Source organism: Neodiprion lecontei, chromosome 2 (genome assembly GCF_021901455.1).
Source record: "Neodiprion lecontei isolate iyNeoLeco1 chromosome 2, iyNeoLeco1.1, whole genome shotgun sequence".
In the NCBI taxonomy this organism is placed as follows: Eukaryota; Metazoa; Arthropoda; class Insecta; order Hymenoptera; family Diprionidae; genus Neodiprion; species Neodiprion lecontei.
The window spans coordinates 1,989,424-2,016,417 of record NC_060261.1 but is presented as its reverse complement, the minus strand read 5'-3'; the positions used below and the strand labels follow the sequence as shown (position 1 = coordinate 2,016,417).

At 38.5% G+C, this 26,994-nt stretch overlaps 2 protein-coding genes across 11 annotated transcripts in view; one reads left to right on the top strand and one right to left on the bottom strand.

Moving 5' to 3' along the window:
- The window catches only part of LOC107222284, a 149,378-nt gene that overhangs the window by 121,214 nt on the left and 1,170 nt on the right, over positions 1-26,994 (bottom strand). The gene's annotated exons all lie outside the window — the stretch shown is intronic.
- On the top strand, positions 1,548-26,830 carry LOC107222299 (adenylate cyclase type 2). Of its 10 annotated transcripts, none has more exons than XM_046731485.1 (21): positions 1,548-1,788; positions 8,445-8,781; positions 14,986-15,120; positions 15,775-15,995; positions 17,176-17,332; positions 17,467-17,616; positions 18,223-18,341; positions 18,469-18,716; positions 18,904-19,259; positions 19,385-19,656; positions 19,874-20,062; positions 20,728-20,908; positions 21,523-21,606; positions 21,724-21,822; positions 21,936-22,079; positions 22,160-22,255; positions 22,340-22,463; positions 22,749-22,967; positions 23,171-23,408; positions 23,557-23,692; positions 24,372-26,830. In XM_046731485.1, exons 2-21 carry the CDS (start codon positions 8,665-8,667, stop codon positions 24,534-24,536), a joined length of 3,450 nt encoding a protein of 1,149 aa, XP_046587441.1. In that variant the 5' UTR covers positions 1,548-1,788; positions 8,445-8,664; the 3' UTR covers positions 24,537-26,830. The 10 variants fall into 10 exon arrangements, with proteins under 10 accessions (XP_046587441.1, XP_046587439.1, XP_046587443.1 ...); XM_046731483.1 differs by having other exon boundaries at positions 1,548-1,984; XM_046731487.1 differs by having other exon boundaries at positions 1,548-2,696; positions 19,886-20,062.

Here is a 26,994-nt window from a genome sequence, read left to right as displayed (position 1 = left end):
TCCGAATAAAATCTCATTCACATATCTCGACATCACGTTTATTCTAAGCTGACAATTACGATTTGGTAGTTAACTCGAACAGAAGAAACTTCCAACAAGACCTTGGCAGTAACCGAAAACTGTGGAAATCTACGTATCTGAAAACGCGGCTGTTTAGATAAGATCAACCTTCGTACTAGAATTCGTGAGATGGAAGCTGGGGAACTTCGAACTTATTTTCGATGCTGACATAGTCAAAGTGTTAAGATCACAACTAAGGTTGTCAGGTAACTAGATTCGCCGTAGCTAAGTTTTACGCTATATGTAAAAATTGCAGAACAAGTCCATGAAAACATCCTGTGAAAAAAAAAGAACATTATCTAAACGATAATAATTCTGCAGTGTATGTACAACAAAAGCAACAGACACCTCAGACGTTCACGTTTGAACAGCCGGCGTGAAATGTTATAAAGAAACGATTCTGAGCTCATGATCTGTGAATGAAAATGTGCAATATCGATATCAGTAGAATCGATCTTTCAGCGCATCGATGAACCGTAACTTGGTCATCGCGAGGTCGTGAAAACTATGGCATACTTCGATTATAGCCATACAGTAGAAGCCGTTCACCAATCGTCTACCTGACCAGAGCTACCTTCCATCCCCATCACTCGATGCTCATCGACTACCGATTAGAAACAGACCTCCAATAGCTCTCCAGTTTTCGTCGACGGCAAAAAAGTGAAATTGTTACCTCACAACACCATTTCTTATTCCCAAGATAGAAAACTGATATTATCAGTTTCTTTTCGCAACCGAATCAAAAATGCCCTGACAATTCAAAGTTTTCCAAATTTTTCAGGTGTGCGGCGACCCTGCGAAGGGTTAATTCAGTTCGAATTCGATGAAAATTGTAGAGGACCGAGTTTCTACGATGTCCCATTTCCTCCAGGCTACCCCGATTCGGTTGACAATTATCAATCCGTATGCCTACTGTGTACACATAACTCGTCTGTAAATCTGGTACATATATCGATGATATCGACAGCTCGTTATCATCCCGTAAGGTGAGAAGAAGGGAGGAGGAGAGGAGAAGGTCGAGGATGAGGACGAGGGGCACCGCGGCGAGACGTAATGATAGATAACTAGTGCGTCGATGCCTGAATACAGTCGTTAAGAATTGGAATGAGGTGGCGGCGGTGGTGGTGGTGGTGTTGTTCCGGGCAACAGTAAGCTGCAAGTAACGCGATCGACCGGCGAAACGTCCGCGGTTAAAATCCGTCTGGTTACCGTCACCCGGCTTCTTCTGGCCTTCATCATTGTCGATCGTTCCATCGGCCGATTCGGTTCTCTCCGTTGGTTCGATCCGATCGTTGGATTAACGCGCCGGTTTTAAAACGACGAACCCGAACATCGACGGTACAGGTAGTCGGTCAGTCAGTGAGTTGGAATCGGGAATCGGTTACTCGACGAGTGCAAGGGCAGACTGCAGGATATCAAGAACCAAGGAAAAAAAACCGCGATTCCAATCGTTTCAAGGGGGCGGGGGTGGGAGGGGGGTGGGGGAGGACGGTGTGCAGTACTAGGTGTGCATGGACTTGATACAACAAACCACAAGGTGAAACCCAACGGTCACTTGATTCCTGAAACCTAATCGTGAACCGGCCTACGGTCACCAAGAACCAACAGTATATTTGGGATACAGAAAAGAGAACTGTCCCAGTACTGCAGTATGTGAAAAATGCGTAAAAGTGGATTGTGACGACGGTCGTGATGAGTCGAGTTACACATGCAAAAGCAGCGTGTAAGGTGTGTGTGGTACCTTCACCGTGTACAAGCGTAAAGAAAATTACAAAGATTATAGTCAAGGCGAAGCAACAATGAGCACCGTGACTGGAAACAAAAACAGTTCAACAAGGTGTAGATATTGAGTAAACGGTTGTTGCTGCACGCATGGACGATAATAACGTTTCGGTGAAACTATGCTGTTGTTTATGACTCAAAGGTTCGAATTCTGCAACATTGGTTGTACCTACCAACAACTATAGCCGGAGTGCTTGGCGTGCATTCGTAACGTGTATCTCCGTTTCGTTCTTTGCCTGTGCTTACCTGTCAACGTTCACATAATTCACATTTCGTATCGTTTCTTACACCGCACCGACTTAGTAAAGTTAGAAAAAACTTGTGAACTGTCCAAGCACGCGTGAATGTAACGACAAACGACAAGTCAGGGCATACCTTAGTTATATTCAACGATATTTCGTGTTTTCTGAGAAACGGTTAAAACGGACGATGAGTTTCACACTGCCAGGAGCGATTTGCATAGCGTAATAAATACCTATATACACACAACGGTGTACGCGTCGACTAGAATCGTGCAGACACCAAAGGAGGTTCGAGAGGGATCGTAAGGAACGATTACAAAGCTGTTTCGTTAGTCGAGTATGGGAGCTTAGTCAGTGATAATTACCATTTGGGTAAACATTTCGTCCGATATCCTACCACCTACCAATCAACCTACCGTGTAGGAAGGTTAAATTTCTAGTCACACACAAACACACAGGCGCAAAGTCGTCGCCACGTTGGCACGGTCAATTATTATTATTCGAATTCTTAACCGAGCTTTGCCAGTCTTTATCACCGACGACCGGTATTTATTGTTTTTTTATTTTTCTCACGGAAGTTAAAGCGTTCTTCCTCACCGCCAATCCCTGCAGGTTCGTATACGATATCTTCAATAATTATACACTGTGCGCCTTTGGTATATTTCCGGCTTATTTCTTGTGCGATATACATATATGTACAGAGTAATTAGGAACGTTAAGTCCAACGCGATTGTATATCCACGATGTATAAATTATCCAACCTGAGCGTTATGTGCTCGGAAGGCACGGTACAATGTCGAGGGTCTTGCATACTTTATCTCCAAGCTCCCAGCTTCCGGTCTTACGGATTACGTATTATATCGTTCTACATCGTTTCTGCAATACCTGATTAATCGACACCTGGTGTCTCAGATATATTTCGATCTGAATAACTAATTACTAATCTGGGTTTCGAGCTACACTATAAATATATAAAAGTAACTGCGTTCATGCTTACACATGCAAAAATTTGGTGATCTATAACTATTGATCGGTGAATCGAAGATATGCGAGATATTTCTCAACAATCCATTTCGTCATAATCGATATACGTGAAAAAAATGAAAAATTCGTTATACATATATCGTAATAAAAAAGAGGAAATTTTTTTTTTGTTTGCTATCTTACAGCCAAATTCAACAATACAGAAATTCAACGCTTGTAAATTTACTCCTGTGTTTCAAGTATAAATCGTCACTGTCTGTGCGTTAGGTATATTACATTATTGCAATATACACACATCGCGTGTACGAGAAGGAAATCATTACGGAGGATTAAAATTTTATCGATAAAAAAGTTATTAAAACAGAAGACAAAAATAGAAGAAAGAAACTTTTTTTTTTTTTACTTTTGTTTTCAAATGATACCGCCCGAGATTAGAAACCAATGGCGTGTACATCGAGAGCGAAGTTGAAGTACGCTGTGTGTAGAAATACATGTAATCGACTAGCAGGAGCTACACATACGATGTATATAAGTATATAATAAAGTATACGTTATACCGATTACCGGTCCGAACGATTGTGTCAGCAGAAATTTCGAATATCCGCGTTATGCGCGAGGTTCAACGATTATAAAAGCGAAATATCGGAACGTAAGATCAAAGCTAAACACTTAAAGCAATTCATTCGGTCATTCATTCATATATACACTCCGCCCACTATTTTCTATTTAAAACGATAAATTTCCGGCGTCTCATTCAAGTCTCGATCGCAGACTTTTAAACAGCCGCCTTCGCTCCTGCCTGACATAGCACAATTACGTTAAATATATCCCGCATATATATGTATATGTATATACACCTGTACGTTCTAGTTTATAATAATAGTTCACTTCGTCCGGCTTATACATATATATATATGTGTATATATCGGTAAGATGCGCTATATAAGCATATACTTACGCCTCCTTTCACGGATGATTGATATACGGGATACCGAACGCCTAAAGCTAACGATAAATGATCGTTTGATTTGTAACGGAAACGGAATCGATGCTCGCCGATCCTTTTACGAAAGGGGAACTTCCGCAGGTGATAATCGATGAACGGAAAAAGGAAATGAATTTAATAGGAGGAAAAAAAAATTAACGATAACAATAGTAATAATAATAACAACAATGATGAGGATGATGATGATGATGATAATAATAATAACGGAGAACGAAAAAGAAAAGGGATTTCATTCGTGCAGCTGCAGTTTCACGGCTACGTTTTATTACACCTGTACCGATTTTATCATCATCATCATCATCATCATTATTGCACAAATACAAGTGACATATTCGTATTCAAAATGTGTCCCGCACCGCTTCTCGAATATTTTAACCTAACAGAGGCCTAACGAATGTTGCGTTCATGACTCGTAGATACCGGTCATAGTCCTCCTTCTTACCAAACGAAATACACACGTATATATGTATGGTCAGGGTCAACTTTCGACGAGAGGGAAAAACAGAGGAGGAGAGAAAAAAAAAATAAAAATAAATAACAAGCGACGAAAAAAAGAGGCAGAAAATGAATAAAAATGATGCGGTCCTTGAAACACTCGATGCGATTGAAATTTGACTTGAACGCCAATTCCGTCAGCTCTCTAATTTTACATTTTTCAGTATACATACAGATATCAAATGCATAATACGTACATAAGAACGATGCGAGCTGAATCACACGGACGAACGACGCGTGAGTCATTTCTGTGCAAGGGGAACGATTGTCACGCCTTTGTAATATGAATAGGTAGTTGGGTACATAAGTATACGTAATACGGACGCCGAGCGCATTACAGTTTTGTAATTAATTACCGGAATCAAAGGAATTGACATTGAGCTCATCCTTGTCGTTCAAAAAAATTGTTGCGATATAAACGCCAACGGTGAGTTTCTAAGTAAAAGAGAGAAAAAAAGAAAAGAAATAAAATAAATAAAAAATCCGTGCACCTCACTTGACAAGTAAGAAAATTAATTAACAATCATATAGCCGCGAGGTTCACCGTCCAAAATCAGTATGACAGTGAATTCAAGTATTATATTTAATGATTATATTTCTTTGTTCAACGGTAAACGAGGCAACCGAGCGATAAAAACCTGTCTATATCAATCTATCTATCCGTTATAATCTGCTTATCTGTTTTCACACATCTATCTAGATCCATCTCATTAACTTTTTTAATTACCTATATACCGATCGGTGTGTACAATATCACCTGAACAATATAATCGCCCGCAACACGAGTAGACCAACCAAATCGCACGGACCGCCGAATACCGCGTTCAATCCCAATAATCGTAATCGTCGTCACCCGCATTATAATAAACGACATCCGACGTACGAGGTACTCGATTCAAACACGGTCTGTGTAATCTATGACCCTGTATAACGTGCAACGATTATACCCAATAAAAAAAAAAAAAAAATAAGTAAAATAAAGAAAAAGTTGCATATATGCCTATAAGGTGTATAATTTATTCCGTTCTCGAAGGTTGAACAGATTTCAAATCAAATGCCTACGCGTCGATTCTATAATACATGCACGGAAACATTAACGATGATTGCAGAAGTGATTCGTTTACATTTTTAAAAGTGACATAACTCGTCCATTTTCGTTCCATTGGTCGACAGAAGTAAAAAAAAAAAAAAAAAAAAAGAAACATACGGAACTAAATACAAGACGGTTGTATAGCATCGAGTGCAAAAAATGCAGATTCGCCAAAATATGTGTAATATCGTAGGTATTACCTATAACAGATTTGCAATAACACGCCCCGCGCATATGTCTAAAAATCCACAATCGTTTGTCGAGGGCGTCTGGCAATTGAATTTCGTCGTATTAGACGGTATTTAGGCCGCGGGAAATTACGCGAACGAAGAGGGACGACGGAGGAAAAAAAAAAAAAAAATTATAAAACTTTTTGCTGGCTTCTTCGGAGGATAACAATAATTAATCACGTTTAGGTATGCCTACTGCATGACGGTTTCCATATAAACTTAAAAAAAAAATACGCCCGCGATACGGTACGAGAGAAAGAAAAACAACGCGGTAATAATAGTACATTGTGTAAGAAAGAGGCAAGCTCGGTCTTTTCGGGCCGAGCTTGAGTTTGCAATATGAGTCGTAGGTGAGACGAAGACGAATATATTGAAAATACGCGAGGCGAAAAGAACGTTGCTCCATTATTGCGCACGATTCGTTACGTAACAAGATTATGTCGGGCGTTTTTTCGCGAAGCACGAAATTGAGGTTAGGGTCGCGTAACGTCAGATTTGTCTGCAACAGCGCATGCGCGGAGTGCAGAAAATACCACTTTCGACACTCCTAGGACTTGAAAGTGGTATTTTCAGTATTCCGCGCATGCGCATTCGCAGACTAACTCTACCGTCATAGAAGCGGGAACTTTTTGTACGGAAAACAGGCATGAAAAAACGGACAAAACATGCTCACGTTGCATAAAAGTATTTTTGTTTATCTGTTATTACACCAGCAGTACACCTATCGTTAGTATACGGTCTACGGAACTCTGGATAGTTGGAGTGGAGCGGAAAGTTCTCCAATATATTTCTCGCAGACGATTTGGAGTGTTGAAACACGCAGTGGTTGCGGTGTAGTAAGAAAATTACCCTCCCCGCTCGCGTGTCCTTAATTATAGATCAGAAATTTTTAAAATGTGTTACAAGAGTTTGTTCGAAAAAGTTAGCAGAAATAAAAAAAAAAAAAAAAAACAAAAGAAAAGGTGAACAAAAAACGAAACGACGGATATGACTCAATTCCATTATATAATCCAATGATTTGCGATATGAGTGTCGTGTGTGTGTATACATATATGTGTGTGTGTGTGTACGTATGTAGTTATAAGTCATTCCATGAGATTACATATATCCCACTGTTTTGTTGTATCCAACTCTAATTTCACTCGCTGAACATATGCTTACTTTTCACTATCAAATATACAAAATTTTACGTAGAGCAAGGATGGAAAATAAAATTGGTTTATCAGTTATTGAATCATCATCGTCATGTATATTATACATTTAAGAACTTCGGTATAACGGTGACTCGACGTTTGTAAGGCGTAATAATGAAATGTGAAAAGATAAATTGAAACGATGTCCAGAATCGAAAATAACTTTACCTTCCCGGTTAATTTCGGCAAAAACAGCAGCATCCACGTACACACGTATAGTATGTACATGCACACCGTAATTAAGTATACCTATATAAACAAGTGGCTAATCTCGCGTAAAACCTGTTTTCCTTGAACAGAGCTAAGGTGTGATACGCATAAATCGAGACACATTATCGTGTGTATATAAAAACGCGTTTCGCGTGCATTTATTCAGATATTCGCATTTTTGACGAAAAAAATTCTCGCTCCGTTCGTTTTTTATGTCCTCAATATTTTTCTTCAATTCTCAATTAACCTCCTTACCATCGAAATAGTCATAACGACGTGCTGAGCAAAAATCACAAATTTTCAATCCCATTGGAACAGACGATACGATAATAAAAATTCTGAGTCAACGACGAGAGGAAAATAATTCTGTCAAACACAATCGATAGACAAAAACAAATCTTCTCAAGCGCGTTTGAGACAATCGGATAGCGAGGGAAGAACACAAACGAAACAATATTTTTTCTCAGGTATATATATGTATATATATCGAATACTTCAGAAACAGTCAAATGCGAGTGTTAATATCATTCTCACGTGGGTACGTTTGGTACGGTAATTATCTTTGGCTGGTAGCGTCACTTCGTATTGGTACCTCAGCATGCACAAACATGCTGCACACGGAAAAAATATAACTACACAACGCAAAGTTCCCAGACTATTCTCTTCTCTCCCTTCCTCTCTCTCTCTCTCTCTCTCTCTCTCTCTCTTTCTCTTTCCAACTGCACTTGCCATTCAAAACGCGTCAACGAAGTGATTATATGCCATAATGATATAGCGAAGGAGGATATTTACACAGACAGAAAGCGAAGCCCACGTGCAAATCGGCGCAAATGCGTCACCACGCTGGTGATCGGAACGTCTTTATTGTTTCCGCTCGCCATCGGTTATTATAATCGACAACAATTACGTTAAAAATTCGTTGAACGGTAGTATACCATGCGTATGTGTATAGCGCCAGGAAAAACTTATGGTACTTATTGCTCTACAGTCCTTAAATTTATTTAAAATTTTTCTTCGTAACCAAAGAACGATGTGCTAATATGGTTCTCCACGGTACGGAGTGAAAGTGAGCTCTTGAGCTATGATCAAACTCTAAATCACACAAATTTTAATATTCATGCAAACCTAATGGTGTTATAACCTTGTTCTCAGATCACGGAATCCATTTTGATCTCCGATATAGAAGAGGAGTCTGCGTCATGGGTTCGATGGCGATTTTCTCCGTCCGTCTTGTACATCGCCCGGTATCGATAGGGGCAAAAAATACCTGAGATATATTCCATAGAATTATAGTTTGAAATTGAGTGGAAAGAACAGTCCAATTGTCGAAACAGTTGTTGGTAGACAGTGGAATATAGTGAATCCGCGCATCATGGACCAGAGTAGCATGGAGCTGGTCGCCAGGACCTCGTTAACATCCCTCAAAGTCGACGCGGCTCGCATCGTCTCGGCGAACAACCTCGATGACTGGACATGGACAAGCCTGAGGGTAAGTGATGCGGCACCTCGAATTTCCTGTGGAATCGTCATACTCGTAATTATATATGTGCACACACATCGTATCATTGTCACACTTCATACGGTGAGAATAGACCTCTTAGATCCGATTGATCCTCGGCCAAGATAGGCAAACGTCAACTGCCTTGGATTTGGTGGTGAACTTTAGTTTCGTGATTGAGAGCATGGGTAACAAACAGCACGCGACCAGCAAGGAGAATTTGACGAACCACATTAAAGCCCAATAAGATTGCATCAATGGTGAATCAATCCGACAAGCTTGCGACATCGATATCACAATGGTAGAAAAGCGACTGGTTATGTTTTCTTTCTTTCTTTCTTTCTTTCTTTCTTTCTTTCTTTCTTTCTTTCTTTCTTTCTTTCTTTCTTTCTTTCTTCCTTCCTTCGAGTTACCTTAGATCGTAAAAACCGATGTCCATTAATCGCTCGATGGACTACATCAGGATGCGGAACCATCCAAGGCAGGTACCTGCAGGACTTCGCAGGACACTCGGGACCCTCAGGAAAGCGTGGAAAGAAGTTCTCGGCGAAAAATCCGGGTCTGATCGATCATTCAGAAAGAAAGAAAAACATGCGAGTCGCATTTTCTACCGTCGATGATCAGGGTCGCAAGCTAATCAATAGTAAATCAATTCTGTGAACTTTCCTCACGTTGGCGTTGGATTTGGTGGTTGCTTCTCTAACCTCCGCACACCTTGCAAGTCCTGCACTATGTCGCGACTCTCCATGGATGACATCAAAAGCTGTAATCATCGCTCGGCGCCGTTCAGCAATTCGGTTGATCGGATGTCTGTGTCACGGCTTGGTCAAATAATTGACGCAGCAAATTTGCCAGAATCGATATTTCTTATCTTATACCATTGATGTCTTTCTTATCAGGCTTGTCGCATCGCCATAATCATTTTTACACTTCTCTGCTCCCCCCCAATTTACTACGAAGAGCTGTTAAACTGAGGAAAACATATTTTCTTTCATTCAACTAATTTCTAATGCCTAATTTCATTCTAAAATTAAACAAGACCACTGTCATCAACCGCTCTCAAATTAACACAAAAAGCTGCAAAATATGCAAAACAATTCGAACTATACTTTATACCCTGTTGACCGCGGGCTAGATCTTTTTCCCACAACAATGAAACCAACTTAACGATATAACGATCGTTATTGAACAGTGTGGCCGGTATTTCCTAAATCCAATGCAACCAACAGATCGAACCTAACGGACGAACGACTCTGTCACATAACGACGGTTAAAAGTAGCGTACTATAGATATATAATAATCGCGTCTATAAGCAGGGTCATTGAATCGCGCGTCTGCAAGTCACCTTCATTATCGAATCACTATATGTATGTAATAAAAAGTCATCATATTCATGAGATCTGCAGGCGTTACGTGAGCGGTTAAAAAGACAATATACTGGACCTGTACATACGTATACATTGGAGTGCTAGGCAAAAAAAAAAAAATACTTTTTGCATGGAATTTTTTTTTTGGCGAACTACTCTAGTTATGCATGGATAGGTTATACGTATATAATACCTGAAAGCACCTGCCCGCCCATAACCGAAGTAAATAAAGTGTGGATCAATATACCGGTCGGAGGAAACGCGCACACGTTCTTGACATCCTAGCCACCACCACCACCACCACCACCATCACGACCAGAATCACAACCACCAGCAGCACCTTTACTGCCGTGGTCTCTGACCTACCCCAAGGTTTACCGTACGTTGAAATCTTGTTAGTAGCAGCGATATTGGCATCCAGTTGTTTCTCTACCCATCCATCCATCCACCCATCCCATTGGTACACCAAGCTCGGTTCCAGAAGCAATTTGGAAGCTCCCGGCGCGTGCGTGTCGCTCATGGTTAGCTAAACCAGAGATCCAAGACAGACAGGCAGCTGGTTTAAGCCGCCACTGTTGCTCTCCTGGTCATCCGCGGTGTTATCCCCGGATTCTCTCCGTCAGTGACAAGAATCCTCTTCTCCGGCAGACGGTCGGCGCGTGTACAGGTCCGTTTATAAGCCGTGGTTGATTGTGCCGCGCGCGCGGTTACGCTGACCTATAGACCTTTATAGACCGCGAACCACGCTCTTTTTCGCATCCGATTTCCTCATTTTTCTTTTCTACCTTTCCTTCTCCCGGACAGCAGCCGTTTCCCCGGGCAAAGCCTCCCATCCCAGAGAACGCGGCATCCGCAAGCATTAAACCCGTCATCGTCTCTCGGACTAGCTGCGAATACAGGCACCCACTGAATGGATATATTAAAGCTTCCCGAAGCATGAGAACACCATTACATCACGACCACGTTGCTGCACGAGATTGCGATTACCGAATAGTCATTATACCGCGGATCAACGAGCATATTGGATATAGTAGAAACGATTATGCTTCTACTTTGACTTTTTCTCCTTCTTCTTCTTCTTCTTCTTCTTTATTGTTGGTGCAGTGTAGTGTGCGTTGATGCCAAGTGAACGATCGGAAATTGCATCGTCTTGTACCCGTGTACCAATAAATCGTTTCGAAGTCCATCGTAATAACAGGTGCCAAGTAGTTCATCGGTTGTTTTTGTTGTCGTTGTTTGTGAACGTGACAATTAGAGAGAGGATGTGATGCGTGTGCCGTTACTGCTGGGAAACACGTTGTTGTGTGTTGATGGATAACCACGATACGGCTGGAATTAGAGAGACAGTTGTGCTTCGGGCTTCGACTGATTTAACGTATTCCTCCAACCTACCGAGAAACCAAATCGGGACTAACCTCACAAGGTATAAATCGAATTGTTCTAAATATAGAATATCGAGGTTTTGACAAGGCCAAGAGTTCAAGGCTCAATCCCTGCACCGAGCTGCCTGCCTCATGCCTCCAATCAATATTATAGGTACTCTATAAGTGATATCGGGACGTCTGACATTTCGGGACCCAGACTGCGGACTTTTTTCTACCTTTTGTTTTTCGCACTATAAACGAACACCGATTAACTTTTCTATTTATATAATCAGTGCAAGGGATGAATACGTTACACAGTCTATAAAGTTATACGATTCGTACGTATAGGAACTTCTTCATTGAAATGAAACTGTCTCTAACGTCATTCGTCAAGTTCCGTTCAAGCTTCTCATCTAAGCTCTAAGGTACGAAATAATACCTACAATTTATTCTAGCCGCGCGGTAAATAATTCATACATCGTTATCGGGGAATCCGGAATATAGCAAAATTTCGAAAACGAGATAAATCCCTCAAATTTAGGGTTCCTACGCTTTTTGGAATCTGAAATTCCCCGACTATTTTCCAGGTATTCCAGACTAAAGATAGGACTTTTTCCAGTAACTTTTCAAGAAATATTCCGCTGAATATTGAATATCTTTTTTACACATCAACCAACACTAATACCTTTAATTAATATTACCCAGTAACTAATCTTACCGTTTGACTATCAATTTACAAACAGCCTGCGATTTTCGATAAGAAAAAAAAAAACGAAAGAAGGTTTTAGTATTAAACAATATGTAAATGAAATTAACAAAAATTTCAAGTGTAATTTATTTTCTTCCCAAGATCGATAGTACTTTCTATAAGGAGCTTGTTTTTTCGACAGACTAAAAATTCATTCTTATTTAATCGCGATAAAAGATCTTTTCCTACCGATCCTATAATGAGATAATATAAAGAAAAACAATCGGCTATAACTGGCATTGTTTCAGAGCCGGCAACAGCCAGCGATAAGACGGTGATTACAGAATATCGGTGGTAGTATAAGGATATATTTTACAGGATGTTGATCATCTCTGAGCGGTACGATTTTCATTTAGCAAAAACGAACGAGAGAACGAACGAATTAATTAATTAATTAACCGGAGATAATGTCGAGGAGGAAAAAGTCTGTTGATTAAAATAGGCTTATTATTATTATTATTATTATTATTATTAACTTATCGACTTGCATTTATTTGAAACGGTTTTTCAATTTTTAGTCGATTAATAACAATGGCTGTAATGTTTGGTATACTTTAAAAGATACGACCTATTAAATTTGACAAAAATAATATACCTGCGACGCGCACATTATACACGGCATTTTGTCTAGCTCACGGGTATACAAATAAAAGAATTTAACAACGTTAATAACAACAAACTATAATTAACACTAAACCAGAGCTAATTGACAAGCTGCTAGCCGTCTAGTTGTGAATGGATGTATTATTATAGTCGGTCGATTGATATCTGAATGCGTTTCACATTGCAGAACAATTTCTTCGTCGCTGTTTAATCAGGTTTACCACAATTTTTTTTTTTCGAGAAACAAATATTTCCCCCATGACAATTTCCCGGTTCCGGTAACTTACTAAAACCTACATCGTTCAGATTATTAGCCTTGTATTCGTTTCGAATTGAATCCGGATTGAAGATCTGTGTCTTGAAAGTTACACAGTCAATTTTCAGCTAATAGTATTGAAAATTAATTGAGTTATAATATTTTTACTACCTAGAATGAGATTCATTTTTCGGATATTTTGTTTTTTATGAATTATTATTTTTTTTTTTTCTCTTCTTCATATTCAAAATTACATTTCTCTGAAGACAACTAAATTTGCCTTGAAATTTATTAGTCAAAGAGTTATCCGAGAATTTTTACCAACTTCTCCAAATCGACGTCGTTCCGTTTCTACGCGAGAATTTGATTTATAAAAATGAAGGAACGGTTATATTGACGTTAATCGTTACATCAATTTTGGTTACATCGTAAGTCTAGAAAAAAATACGAACGAGGGAAGATATTCAGACTATATAAATCAATAAAATCTGGGCTCACGAGCGTAAAAATTTTATTCGCTTCTCAGACGATTATAATTCAATGTGGCTTCGAGTTGATAACTGTAGGCTCATTGTATAGGTACGTACGTATATACAAAGTAAGGTCGTAAAATCTTTTGAAAATACCATATATATATATATTGTAAATAAGTATGCGTTATATCATTCGAAAAGCGCGTCTCACAAAAATATATTCGTTGTATACGATCGTACGGTTTTTTTCACGTTGTTTATTTTTTCACCTTTATTTAGAATCCCCGCGACTCGATATTTATAGGTATACATACATAGGGCATTCCGTGTGAAATTAGCAGCCCATTGTACCTCACCCTCTTCGATTCTGATCATTTTTTAAGTATTATGTTCTTACCAACCGATGGTTTTTCCCAAGATTTTTTTCCCAAGGTCAAAAAAAAAAAAAAAAAAGAGTAAATATTGAGATCCCATTATCGCGTGATGCTTGAAAATCACATTTCAAATCATAGAACATGTATGAATTTTTTCAGATTTTCAAAAATGGCATTTTCGGAATGGATATTTCGATTTTATTCAAATTTCACCTGTGGCTAAACAAGTTTGAAAAAAATTCCGAGACCTTTTCGGGTCGGTATGAACATCGTACTAAAAAATTATTAAACTCGAACAGCTATATGTATTATAAAAAATAATGTAACTAATCGGATTATTTTAATTTTTTTTACTATTGTTGTTATTTCGTTTTTAACACGACTCGAAACTAATTCTTTTCTCCACTATAATTTCCTACTCATCGTTCGTATGATAGAATGTTTATAACCGTTGTTTTCAGCAACTGCGTGTTAGATCGTGTTACGGATACAATTTGGAAGATACGTATACATCAGATGTACGCACGAGATTAAAGTGTAAATAATAAGGTGAATAATAAACGATCTGGGCAATGAATATTAACGCGATAATTAGCGGATCGATTAAAAACAACTTTCCAACTAAATTAAACACCCACGATACAACGACGAGATGCGTGCGGTAACGTTACGGGAATGATGATGCTTAATCAGATCTAATTAAATTATAAACGTTAAACCGAGCACAGTATCAAGCCGGTTTACAACAGTTTTGAATTTACACAAGTGTTTGCCGGTCGCGATTTCAAGTGCATGGCAAATTAACAATTTATACCCGTCGATCAGGGGGAACAGCTCGTACTATTTACCTCTGTATAATAACGATTTACCGCATTACGAATTCAATCAAACAATCAACACCTAATTATGTGACATTATTATATATGTGACATATATAATGATCTATAATATTATAGCGTGTAATTCAAATGGATATAATAACTGAAACGATTTATCTGCATGTCTTCAGAAACAATTCAAGTACAAGAATTTGGAAAAACTCTATCTAACCTACCAAAGAAGACTACAACATGGATACCTGTCCCTCTTCATTATACTTCACGGAATCCTGATCATAGTACACTCGGCCGTACTGGTCACAATGGTAAGCCAAGATAACGAGGAATGCCAATAACACCGTCCAACAAGAATTTTTAGTCTGGTTTCTAGATGTCGAATTTCCTTTTTTTTACACGTAATTAATATACGAGAGAAAGTGTTTCATTGGATAATTAGTTTGTTTTTGTAGAAACCGTAACGATACTTCAGATTTTAAGACAAATTCACCCGTTTCCTCGAACATTTGTCGTAAATAAAAACCAGGCAAACTTGAGTTTTGCGTTTAAAATCACTTTCATCCGAAAATAACGATTAATAACAAACTTAGAATTGTAAAAAAAAAAGAAAAGTCAGCATGAACTTTCTCGTATCAAACTCCAAACGCAAATTACCTCCCCAAATTAGCCATCAACCAGAAAACTCTTCAAGACTTATCTATGAACATAAAAACAAGCAAACTTTACGAGTAATAAACAATGATTCCGGTTATTGAATCCGATGCATAGAATCGAAATTCATCTGTCTCAACAGAGACTTAATTTTTATTTATTTATTGATTTTCCCCTCACGTTGTATACCTGTGTTGTTACACTCACCTAAATTTAGTAAAATATGGTAAAATAATAAAGTAAGAAAAAACGAACAGCCCAATCGACGAACAAGTAAAGAACCCTGTTATCGGGGTGCGCATCTGTTCCAGGGTACCTTGGAAGGTGCGCTACCCGATGTAATCACTTACAGTGTGATCGGGGTGCTTCTCTGCCCGTTGATCACGCTATCCTGCAGGACAAAATTCGTAGCAAAGGATCCCTGCGTGCCTGTTCTACTGTCATGCCTGACGGTTGCCTTACTGGTGATAGGCGACGTGGCTATGCCTATTTACCGCGCCGCGAGCCAAGGCAACAACACTCCGGCGGTAAGGTATGGCCTCTTCTCATACAGATGATTAAACGATCGTTTCGTTACGGCCTTGTTCTTGTCGTTGTTTCGTTGATTGATGGGAAAAAAAATATATTGAATGCGAATCCTCACGCCACGGTGACAATCATCTGACGACAGAATTCGCATTAACCCCAAGATTCAACTTTTATGAAAAAATAATATTTCATATTTCGCGTTCACTGATGACGAATCTGAAATCCAATTTCACAAATTCAATACGGCGGACGGTGATTACAAATTTGTATCGAAACCGGTCGAAAAAGTTTACGTAGATGTTTATTCGGAATCATTGATTAAGAATCTGAAATCAGATTTTGAAAATTCAACATGGCGGACGAATATTTCATATTTCATCGAATACGGTAGAAAAAACTTGATTCAGAGGTTTTCGGGATCGTTGACTGGATTCGCCGTAATGAATTTTCAAAATCTCATTTCAGATTCGTAATCAGCGACCCCAGAAACACCCGGGGGAAGTTTTTTCTCCGGATTCGATGGAATTTGAAATTTTCGTCCGCCATTTTCAATTTTTTAAATCCGATTTCAGACTCGTGATCAGTAACCCGAAAAACTTACAATTTTTGTAAAACGTCTATATATATATGTGTGCGCGTGTGTGTGTGTAGAGGGGTAACTTTCTCGGAAATGAATCGTTCCTTCGATTTTCACAATTTCTTCCAATCAATTTCTTTCTAACGACAATAATTTACTTCATAACGCAATAATTACCAAAGGTGATCTTGAAGAATTTCCGTCATCCGTACGGCTGGAACCAACAAACCGAAGAAAAAAAAAAAAAAAATCAAAATGGTCTGCCCATACTTTGTCTTGAGCAAACTTATCGTTAACGATATTTATATTAAACGTCATACGTAAAAATAGCTTGAACATCTCGTCTATAAATATCCCTAACGTCAAACTTTGAAAAGTAGGTATTCTAAACAAGAAATAGGGTAACGGAGGAAGAAACAACGCGGGAAAATTCTCTCTTGCGATATTTCGCAACCTGCGCGCAGCTTGGAATGATTAATAAAAAACAAAAAAAAATAAAAGAAAAAAAAAATTTATAGGGTTTCGTGAAAATCAATCAAAATTCAAAATACCCTTCTACCGCCGTCCAACGATACAAAAATATAACGACAAAGTATCGTAATCGCAGGCCGGCATACGCGACCCACACGCTTTTGGCCTGCTACGTATTTCTACCGTTGACGGAAAACCTGCACGCTTTTCTTCTCGGCATGACGGCCACCCTCTGTCACCTGGTCAGCCTGGCACTGGTCACGTACAAAGACGAGAGGTATCTACTTGGCAAGGTAATTGTATAACGCATGTGCTAAAGGAACCGCCACTTATAGTCACGAATAGCGATAATTAATTCCTCGGAATTTAACCAGAAAGATCATCATCATCATCGTCATTATACATAGTTTTCAATTCGCTTCCATAGTTGGTACCGGACGCGATTTACTTCATATGCGTAAACGGGCTGGGACTTTATTTCCGTTTCATGAACGAGGTCATAATCAGAAGGTCGTTCCTTGATAGGCGGAAATGCGTCGAATCAACGTTGAAGCTAAACTACGAGAAGGAACAAGAGGTTCGTTATTTCGCTACCTAAAATTTATTATATCATCAGCCAAAAGTGAGTCTCGCTTAGAATATATTGAACACTTCGCGATCGAACAATAATCTGATAAGAATAAATCGTAACAAAGTTGATCAGTTCATTCGTTTTCGAATAATAATAATGCCAAACAGGTAATTAGAAAAAAAAAAAGGAAAATTTTGGAAAACGCCAAAAATTCCAAAAAATTCATAGATATTCAGAAAAATCAATGACTTTATTCTATATGAACTTGAAAAAATTTCACTAGAGATTCGTTGCACAAATTTCAATAACTTTTCGGCATTATTATTATTATTCAAAAACGAATGATCTCGTCAACTTGGTTACGATTGATTTTTTTTCTCAGATTATTATCCCATCGCGAAGCGTTCGATATTCTCACCGATAGTCACTTTTGGTTGGGAATACAAGTCCAATAAAACATTGACGAATTACGAGAAGGAACGTAATTTTTCAAAGAGTCGAATATCGTTGTAACAGAGATTGGAATTACGCTCGTATGATAACAGCATCGACAATTTTCGCTCAATTAAGCGTCGTTTTAAAAAAAAATAATTTGATCATCGATATTTACAGGAACAGCTAACGCGGAGTATATTGCCGCAGCACATTGCGGCACAGATAAAAAAGGACTTCAGAAACATATTCAAGTTCATGGAGGAGCACAACACGATAAAACAGAAGACACCCTACAAGTATAAATTATTAAACAAGCTTTATCGTTGGATATTTCGATGCGAATGTCCGGCGGCTGTCTAATTTCACTAAACCATAATAGTTCTGTACAGACTATAAATAATAAAAGTGTAAACACGTTTTCAGCGATCTCTACGTGGAAACGCACAAGAACGTGAGCATTTTGTACGCAGACGTTGTAAATTTTTCCGGTCTGACGGTAACCCTGCCAGTTCAAAAGCTCGTCGAGACTCTGAACGATCTTTTCGGCAGCTTTGACGAGGCGTCGGAAAAACACAACGTTCTGCGTATCAAGTTCCTTGGAGATTGTTACTACTGCGTTAGCGGCGTGCCAAACCCGAACGCCCATCACGCAAAAAGCTGCGTCGACCTCGGTAAGGAGAGAAGAAGAGCTACGACGCCAAAAAAAAAAAAAAAAAAAATTTGTTTCATTTTTCAACTCTCTTCTTTCATTATTTGTCACGGCTAAAAAAAAATGTTCAAACGAGCCGTCCCGGTCTGTTCCGCATCCCATACGAGCACAAAATCCGTAACGCGAATGGATGTTTGTATTTTCCTCAGGTCTGGACATGATCCAGATAATCCGAAAGGTGCGAGAACTGCGAGGTCTCGACGTAGACATGAGAATCGGAGTTCACTCGGGTACGATAATATCCGGTATCATCGGGGCGAACAAATGGCAATACGACGTCTGGTCCCGCGACGTCGTAATAGCGAATAAAATGGAGCAAACTGGTAGAGCGGGAAAGGTTCACGTTACCCAACAGACCCTGAACCTGCTGGACGTAAACCAGTACAATTGCACGCCGGTAGAATCCGTCAACAACGAGACCCTCAACAAGTACAAGATAAAAACGTACCTCCTTACGCCGTCGCCATCGCCTCTTCTAATTTCCCATGATCGCGATTCGTTTGAGGTGCGTTAACGGTCCGATTTATAAATCCTGAATCCTGAATAAATAGTGAATCTCGAGGAAGAAATCTTCCGATTCAACAACGAATAGGCGCGATAACGATCGTTGACAAGCGAACCTTGTTGCAGAACAGCGAGAACCTCTTGACACCGGATGGGACAGAGTCCAGAGTCTACCTTAAGGCCCGAAGATCAAGCGCAAGACCCAGCATTTCATTTTCAGCGAAAAACAAGACCAGGAGTCAGCCAGTCGCTAATGGACACGCCGATGTCACCGTCGGCACGTTTCGGAGGCGAACCGCCTTCATGGGAACCAATTTACGACAGTATCAGCAAATGCTCAAGACAGCCGACGCTCATATGGAAACTGCGATACAACAGATGCCGCTGAGCAAATTCGAGTGAGTTTTCATACGTACATGTATTTTGGGATAGTCCTTGTTTAGGGTGTTGACAAATCCCCCCCCCAATAACTTCAAGTAATTCAAAAACAACGAGGGAGAAAAAATTCTTCGACACCCCGAATAAGGACGAACCTGAAAAAAATCTATAAAACGGTATATTTATACCCTGGCAATTTTATGATTGATTAAAAAAATCACCTCTGATTTCACGAAGACTGTTTTCCAGGCAATGGTTCAAAGCCGAGCACCTGAACCCGTTTTTCCTAACGTTTCACGACTTGACCTGGGAGTTGCCGTTCATGCGAGAATCCGACCCGCTGTTCAAATTCTACGTGAGCTGTGCCGGATTGGTTTTGGTCTGCATGGGTTTCATGACTTTGGTACCGAGTCTAACGCAGTCGGCGTAAGTCGAATTTACATTAATCCAACCGACGTGCAGTGTTGTAAAAACACATGTTCCCCGTTGCATACGCGATAGTTTACATCATACTTTGTTGCAACAATCGTTTATGTAACCAGAGTCACGTTACGTGTAAACGCGATGTAATCTCAGTGAATAACGTTGATAGTTTGGATGTCATGTCCAACGAAAACTATTAAAAAAAATAAATAAGAACAAATACGATACGTGTAATAAAAAATATCTCCCTCTATTGTACGGAATGCAATCTGTCCGTCAATCGATATCGAACCGCTAGTCTTGTTGTTCGTGGTCGAAATCTGGTCTTCGGATCTAATCTCACTTAATACAAGAAAAACACGGTTTATCGCTTGTTCGCGAGTTTATCTTGCGAATATATATACTTCTTATACAGCCCCGTGTAACATGTATCCGATGGGTATAAAGAAAACACGTGGCTTGCGTCTCGATTCAATTTGTTAATTCGTTGTTACCAAGACAGTGGTTTCAAATATTACTCGCAAGAAATTAATCGAGTTGTAAAATGCATGATTAACCTTTAGCTGGCACCTTGGGCTCGATCGAAGTAAAATGTATCATTGTTGGATACATGATTGAAACTCTAATTGAGAAACACGTGTAGTTCAGAAATATTTTGTAACTTTCAGATGGCACGTAAGCACGGGAATCGCTTACGGAATAGCTATGGCATTCCTAGTCTTGTTATTGCCTTTCACGTGGCTCCATTACGCTTGGACAAGGTGGAAGGACCCTCACGAAGAACAGGAGGGTCACGTTCCCCAGCCTGAGAATAAACTGCTACTATTTATGTATCAGACAAGCGTCAAGGTATGAGAAATCGTTGTACATGTGCAGGCACGAATCGTGTGTAACGTGCCTGTGTGATATAAATACCAGGGTTACTAATGTTTAAGTTTTCACAACATTTTCCTACCTCCTCCAAGTTTTGCGACAATTTTTTATTTCCAATATTTGTCACAAATCTTTCTATTTGGCACGTTAAGAAAAAAAGATGTTGAAAAATTAACCACCCTAATAAACACATGTAAAACAACCGCGATTAAAAACAACACATACTTCGTAACGTAATCAGCGTAAAATACTCGTACGTATGATCGAGTCACGTACTTCACCCGTAATCCTTAACATGACTTACAGCTGGCTTTAAAAACACATGCCTACTATATCTCGATTGTAAAAAGTTATCGTCGTTTTTAAACAAAGGTTCAAACTCGGTTTCAGTAGAAGATGAAAATGTTCTCTCTGACTCTGAAAATTTGAACGAGACTCATCAAACTAATCAAAAGATCGACCGATCAAAATTTTCGAACTTTGTTAAAACTTACAGTTTCACCTATAATTAAATTTCCTTCAATGAATAAATGCATGAATCACATATCAAAATGTTTGAATATAACTCAAAGTTTCTCTGTTAACCGCAGGTTGTCTGGAGCACTCTTTTACGAACCTGTCTCTACCTGGTGATCACAATTCTATTGGCAGCCTGTGCCATGGTGGACATGGTGGTACGTGATGAGTATAATTTGTAACGAAAAAAAAAAACAAAGTTTCGTATCAAATATGAAAGAATCGCATCCTCACAATCTGTATTTTTTTCTCTCTCTCTCTCTCTCTCAATAAAGGTGGAATGCGAAAACGTGGATTACCTCGCCCTGAACAACATCACCTCGAGCATAACAGCGATCGGAGCATCTGACGTAGAGTGCAACACACCGCAATGGGTAAGAAAATGTGCAAAAATTTAACACAATTGCATAATTATTAATTTATTCACAGCTTCAGGTCTTAAGCTGTAAGATTCACAAAACTATACGGATGTTTTTGGAAATTTTAGCAAATGACTCAGACGTGTTCGCTGGCAATATTGATGAGCTTTCTCTTCCTACGAATACACTTTTGCCTCAAGCTCATAATCGGATGCTCGATAATGGGCTTCTACACTTGGAACATCTGGGTATTCAGATCGGCCCTGTTTCAGGTGACAACTCGAATTAAATCAAACAATCGTAAAACATCGTTATTGACGAAATAATCGCGACCCTGTTTATTCCTCCACAGTCGGGCGAATCGTGGAACCCGCAATTGGAACCCAGAGTGGCTCACATTCTGAGCGTCGTTTTCCTCACATTTTCATTGCACATAATCGACCGTCAGGTGAGCGGTTGAAAATTAAATTTATACTTATTACGTGTAAATTTATACAAACATTTTCATTAATCGAATGATGTAACGTTTCAGGCAGAGTACCTGAACAGACTTGACTACCAGTGGAAACGGCAGCTGACAAAAGAACAGGACGAGGCATTCCACACGCGAAATGCTAACAAAATGTTGCTGAGAAACATCCTTCCGGAGCACGTCGGTTCGTTTAAAGAATGTTTAATTAACGACGATGAAAAGTTTTTAGTAACGTTACCGCAGCGATGCGTGTTGAGGAAGCACGAATGTCTAAAATTTAGTGAACCACGACGAATAAAATATATACTAATATTTTTAAAATCCAACTGTTGCAAAGTCTTTACATAAAATTGTAAAATGATGATTTTTTCATTGACGTTTCGTTACGTTGACGTTACTAACTTCAGCCTCATTTTAATTCGACTTCAATGCGAGACAAATTTTTTTTAAACTTAAAACTTTCTTTCAGCCGAGTTTTACTTGAACACTAATCGAAACGAGGAACAACTCTATCACAAACCGTACGACACGGTAGCAGTGATGTTTGCATCGCTGACCGAATTGTCGATGGACGAAACGGACCTGACAGAAAAAAATATTCTCATTATTCTGAACCAGATAATTTGCGAATTCGACAAATTACTGTTCCAGCAGAGTTTTCTGAGAGTAGAGAAAATCAAAGTGGCTGGTGAGTTGATCGCGTTAAGAGGGGGGCAGTTTTTTTTTGTTCTTTGCTAAACAAACTTGAAACACTTGGAGCAATTTGAGCTTCAGGGCTTTATTGTTTATAGTTTCAAGAACATTTTGGATTTGACATCACTGGCCAAGTTGCGACGGATAGAAAAAATTTTTTCACCGACAATCACTCCTCTTTTACCCTTTCTCGTTCAGGAACGACGTACATGGCGGCCTGCGGTCTGGACGCAGGTCACAGGGACTCCCTAAGGAGTTCAGGATCGGGAAGCCTGGACGAGGACGGCGAATCGGACGGGGAAAGAAAGCCGGGAGAGTATCGGCTCTACCACGAGCAAGAACACGTCGTAACAGTCATGACTAGATTCGCGGCCCAAATGATGCACGTCCTCGACGGTATCAACAGGGAGAAAATATCGAACATCGAACCGTACAAGTAAGATTTTCACGTGAAACGTGTTTCAAATTTAACTTAACTTCGATCGAACGATCTTCGAAATGTTCAAAGCGGCGTTACTGCGCCGAATAATTTGAAGAAAAAAACAAAAAACAAAAGGTTGCAATTATCATGTTTCATATTTTAGACTGAGGATCGGCATTTCGCACGGAGAAGTGACAGCCGGTGTGGTTGGAGCGCAAAAACCGCTTTACGACATCTGGGGAGATGCTGTGAACATGGCCTCGAGAATGGACACTACCGGAGTCCCGGGAAAAATTCAGGTATAGACTAGAAAGTTGCAGTTTCAACTCTTTGAGTCACGCATTATTGCGCCGAGTCAACTTTTATAATATGATAACGTTGGATGGTTTTTCGCGTAGTTTATTACGAATCTGAAATCGGATTTCAAAAATTCAAAATGACGGATCCAATGTGCCCGACTAAAATTTCAAATTTTTGGAGTCTCTGATTGGATTCGCCATACTCAATTTTCAAAATTCGATTTCAGATTCGTAATCGGCGACCACAAAAACCGTTGGACAGAGTTTTTTCTCCGGATTAGATCGAATTTAAAATTTTTGTCATCCACATTGGATCCATTTTGAATTTTTAAAATACTATTTCGGATTCGTAATCAGCGATCCGAAAAACTTGTAATTTATGTAAAACATGTATATTTGTAGAGGAGTAACTTTATCGGAAATGAATTATTTCTTCGATTTCCAAAGTTCTCTAATTATACAAAAATCGGATATAAAATAGGCGGTAAGAATACTTATTACCACTATGACTCAAAGTGTTGAAAAGTAAAAAATCATGAAATCATGCGACTCGAATCCGGATGAAACTTGCAACCTCGATGAACTATAATTCCATTTCGAAACTTGACAAAACAAAAAGTTTCAGTTGAGAGCTAATTTTTGAATTTCACTTTATTTCTAACCTCGCCTATGTCTGCAGGTAACGAAGGAAACTGCAGCCTTGTTGGAGCAACAGGGTGTCAAGTGCGAATTGCGGGGAGACACGTACGTGAAACCAAAGGGTTTGGTAACGACTTATTTCGTCGCGGTGAACGATCGTCGGCAAATTCAAAGATTGGAATCGATACAGGAGACAAGATTGTGAGCAAACGAGGCGCGCTGATTAAATCGCGATGAACACTGAAAAGTTGTTGTAGAAAAATTACCATTTCAATAATGCCATCCTTGAACAAGATCTGCGATAATTTGATTGAAACATTGCACGTACACAAAAACTACCAAAAAAAAACGCAATATTCAACATCTTCAAAAAATTTTAAGAAATTTCTCAATTAAATTCATCGTCACACGTGCGAATCAAGCTTGCTTTTTCGCAAAAGCCAGTCTCACATTTTTCGTATCCGAGACTCACAGTGTAGATGCATTTTAGCATCAGATATATACAACATGCCTAACGTATATATGTATATGTAACATGTGTGCCTGTGTGTGTGTGTAATATTCGATTCGATTTTCAAGTCAGATATAAATCGTCAGACCTTGTATGAATTATATTACACGGACATTGTTACATACATTATATATACATGTATATATCTATAATTGTCAGCAACGTAAAAATATTTCCTCTGTCTCGAAAAGAGAGAAAATAATACATGTACAATATTGTATGGTTATATATACCATATAATATGCAATAGAAAATAGTATGCGTGTGTGTGAATAACAAATTTTCAAAATGACCAAAGACGACATAATGGAAATTATGTATAAATCATAAATATTATTATACATGATTTCCATGTTGAATTAAATCCGCGAAAAGATTATACGTTGTAGGGTATAATTATATAATATTAACGAACAGATTTAAAACATTGCAGTTCTGCTGTCGGTTGAACTATTCACGATTTAAAAACAAACAACACGTAGGTACCTAACATCTGATCGATTGTATTTTTTTAAATTTTACCAAAGCTCGCGACACGTAGTGAGCAATAATAATCTTTTCTTTTCACGTCCATCATATCACATGTTATTCGATAGTAAGAAACTAAAGTTAAAATAAAAGAAAAACATAATAAACTAGCAAGGACGCATAATCAGTTTCGAAAAATACTACGACTATTAATAATATCGTTGTTATTATCATTGGTAATCGTATAGCATATATACATATACATATATATATATAACTATTAGCGTATATCAATGTGAAAAATATTCGTGTAGTTTGAAATACATGCGCAGGCATCTCTAAATTCTACTCGACCTAATAAAATCGAACAAAAATTTCACCCCGAATAAGAAAGTTTGCGGAAAACTCTACAGGGCTTGATGCAAATTTTTCACATATGCGTATAACGGGCACAAATCAAAGAAAATTATACCGATTTTGCACCAAAGCGTGTGAAATTTGACACGAGAAGTAGTACTCGTAATTTTTAACAGCGTATATCATATACATATAGTATATTTTTTATTATCACTTTGACGATATATTTCAACAATGTGTATATCTATATCACGACCACATTAAATGTATATTATATATGACGTGTAGAAATGCAGATCAATGTGCAAAAAATCAAAAGACACATATGCATAAATAATATATTATAGACAGACCAAATCATTACACCTCTGTAAGGGTATAACAAATTAACTCAAGCCTATATAATTTATACAATATAAACTCTGTATATACTTATACGTACATGTATTTATGAAACATATAGGTGTATATGTAGTATGGTGTAAATCGTCGTAGCGTTATAAGTTCATCGTTTTACATGTGTTCGACGTATATAAGTATCCTAATTATAGAACAATTAACAAAGTAACGCAGCTGATTGTGATAATTGTCACGCGTTGGAAGAACAGTAACCGAAAAAATCGTCCGTATGAATTTAGAAATGAAAAATCGCGTTTACCGATGGTTTATGGATTTAGCTGTTGTGATTATACGTCCGCATATCTATACGTGTGTGTGTATTGGAATTTGATATGACAAATAATTTAACTATATCAGGCCTGGCTTGAACTCGCACGAACCCCTGTAATCATTTATTTGTCGATAGGGAAAGAGATAGAAAATAAATTTCAAGTCAGTAGAAAATAGAAAAATTAATCCAAGGCGTAAGTCGCGAAACTATATTTTCAATATCTGTGTATATAGATGTAAAATCTAGGTAAGGCATGTGCCGTGTATACATAATACGCCTAAATGGATACGTGCATTAGACTTAAATATACACTTTTCATGTAATTAATTGTGTATAATTGTAAATAGTACTAATAACATGTATTGTAATGATGATTCTGTACGTCAATTTGATGCATGAATTGGGTTGTATGTGTGCGTATGGGTGTGTGAGAGAGTGCCGCGACGATGCATGTTCATCCCTTTTCAATAAAATATTTATGACGAGAGTCTAATTGTTGTGTTGTTATTTCTTGGATGATACTTAGATCGTTAGTATTTGAAATGGATTTCAAAATCAGACGACTCATTATTAAATAATAAATAATTAAATATTCTGCAAAAATAATTACAGACGGATTTTTATTAGTCCATTAACGAACCCGAAATTCATCTGTAT

Bases quoted from the DNA above. Each gene is read 5' to 3' on its own strand.
- LOC107222299 (XM_046731485.1), top strand. From the start codon at position 8,665: ATGGACCAGAGTAGCATGGAGCTGGTCGCCAGGACCTCGTTAACATCC. The intron at 17,333-17,466 runs GTAATTGTATAA...TCGCTTCCATAG, and splicing joins AGAGGTATCTACTTGGCAAG to TTGGTACCGGACGCGATTTA. The intron at 19,260-19,384 runs GTGCGTTAACGG...ACCTTGTTGCAG, and splicing joins ATGATCGCGATTCGTTTGAG to AACAGCGAGAACCTCTTGAC.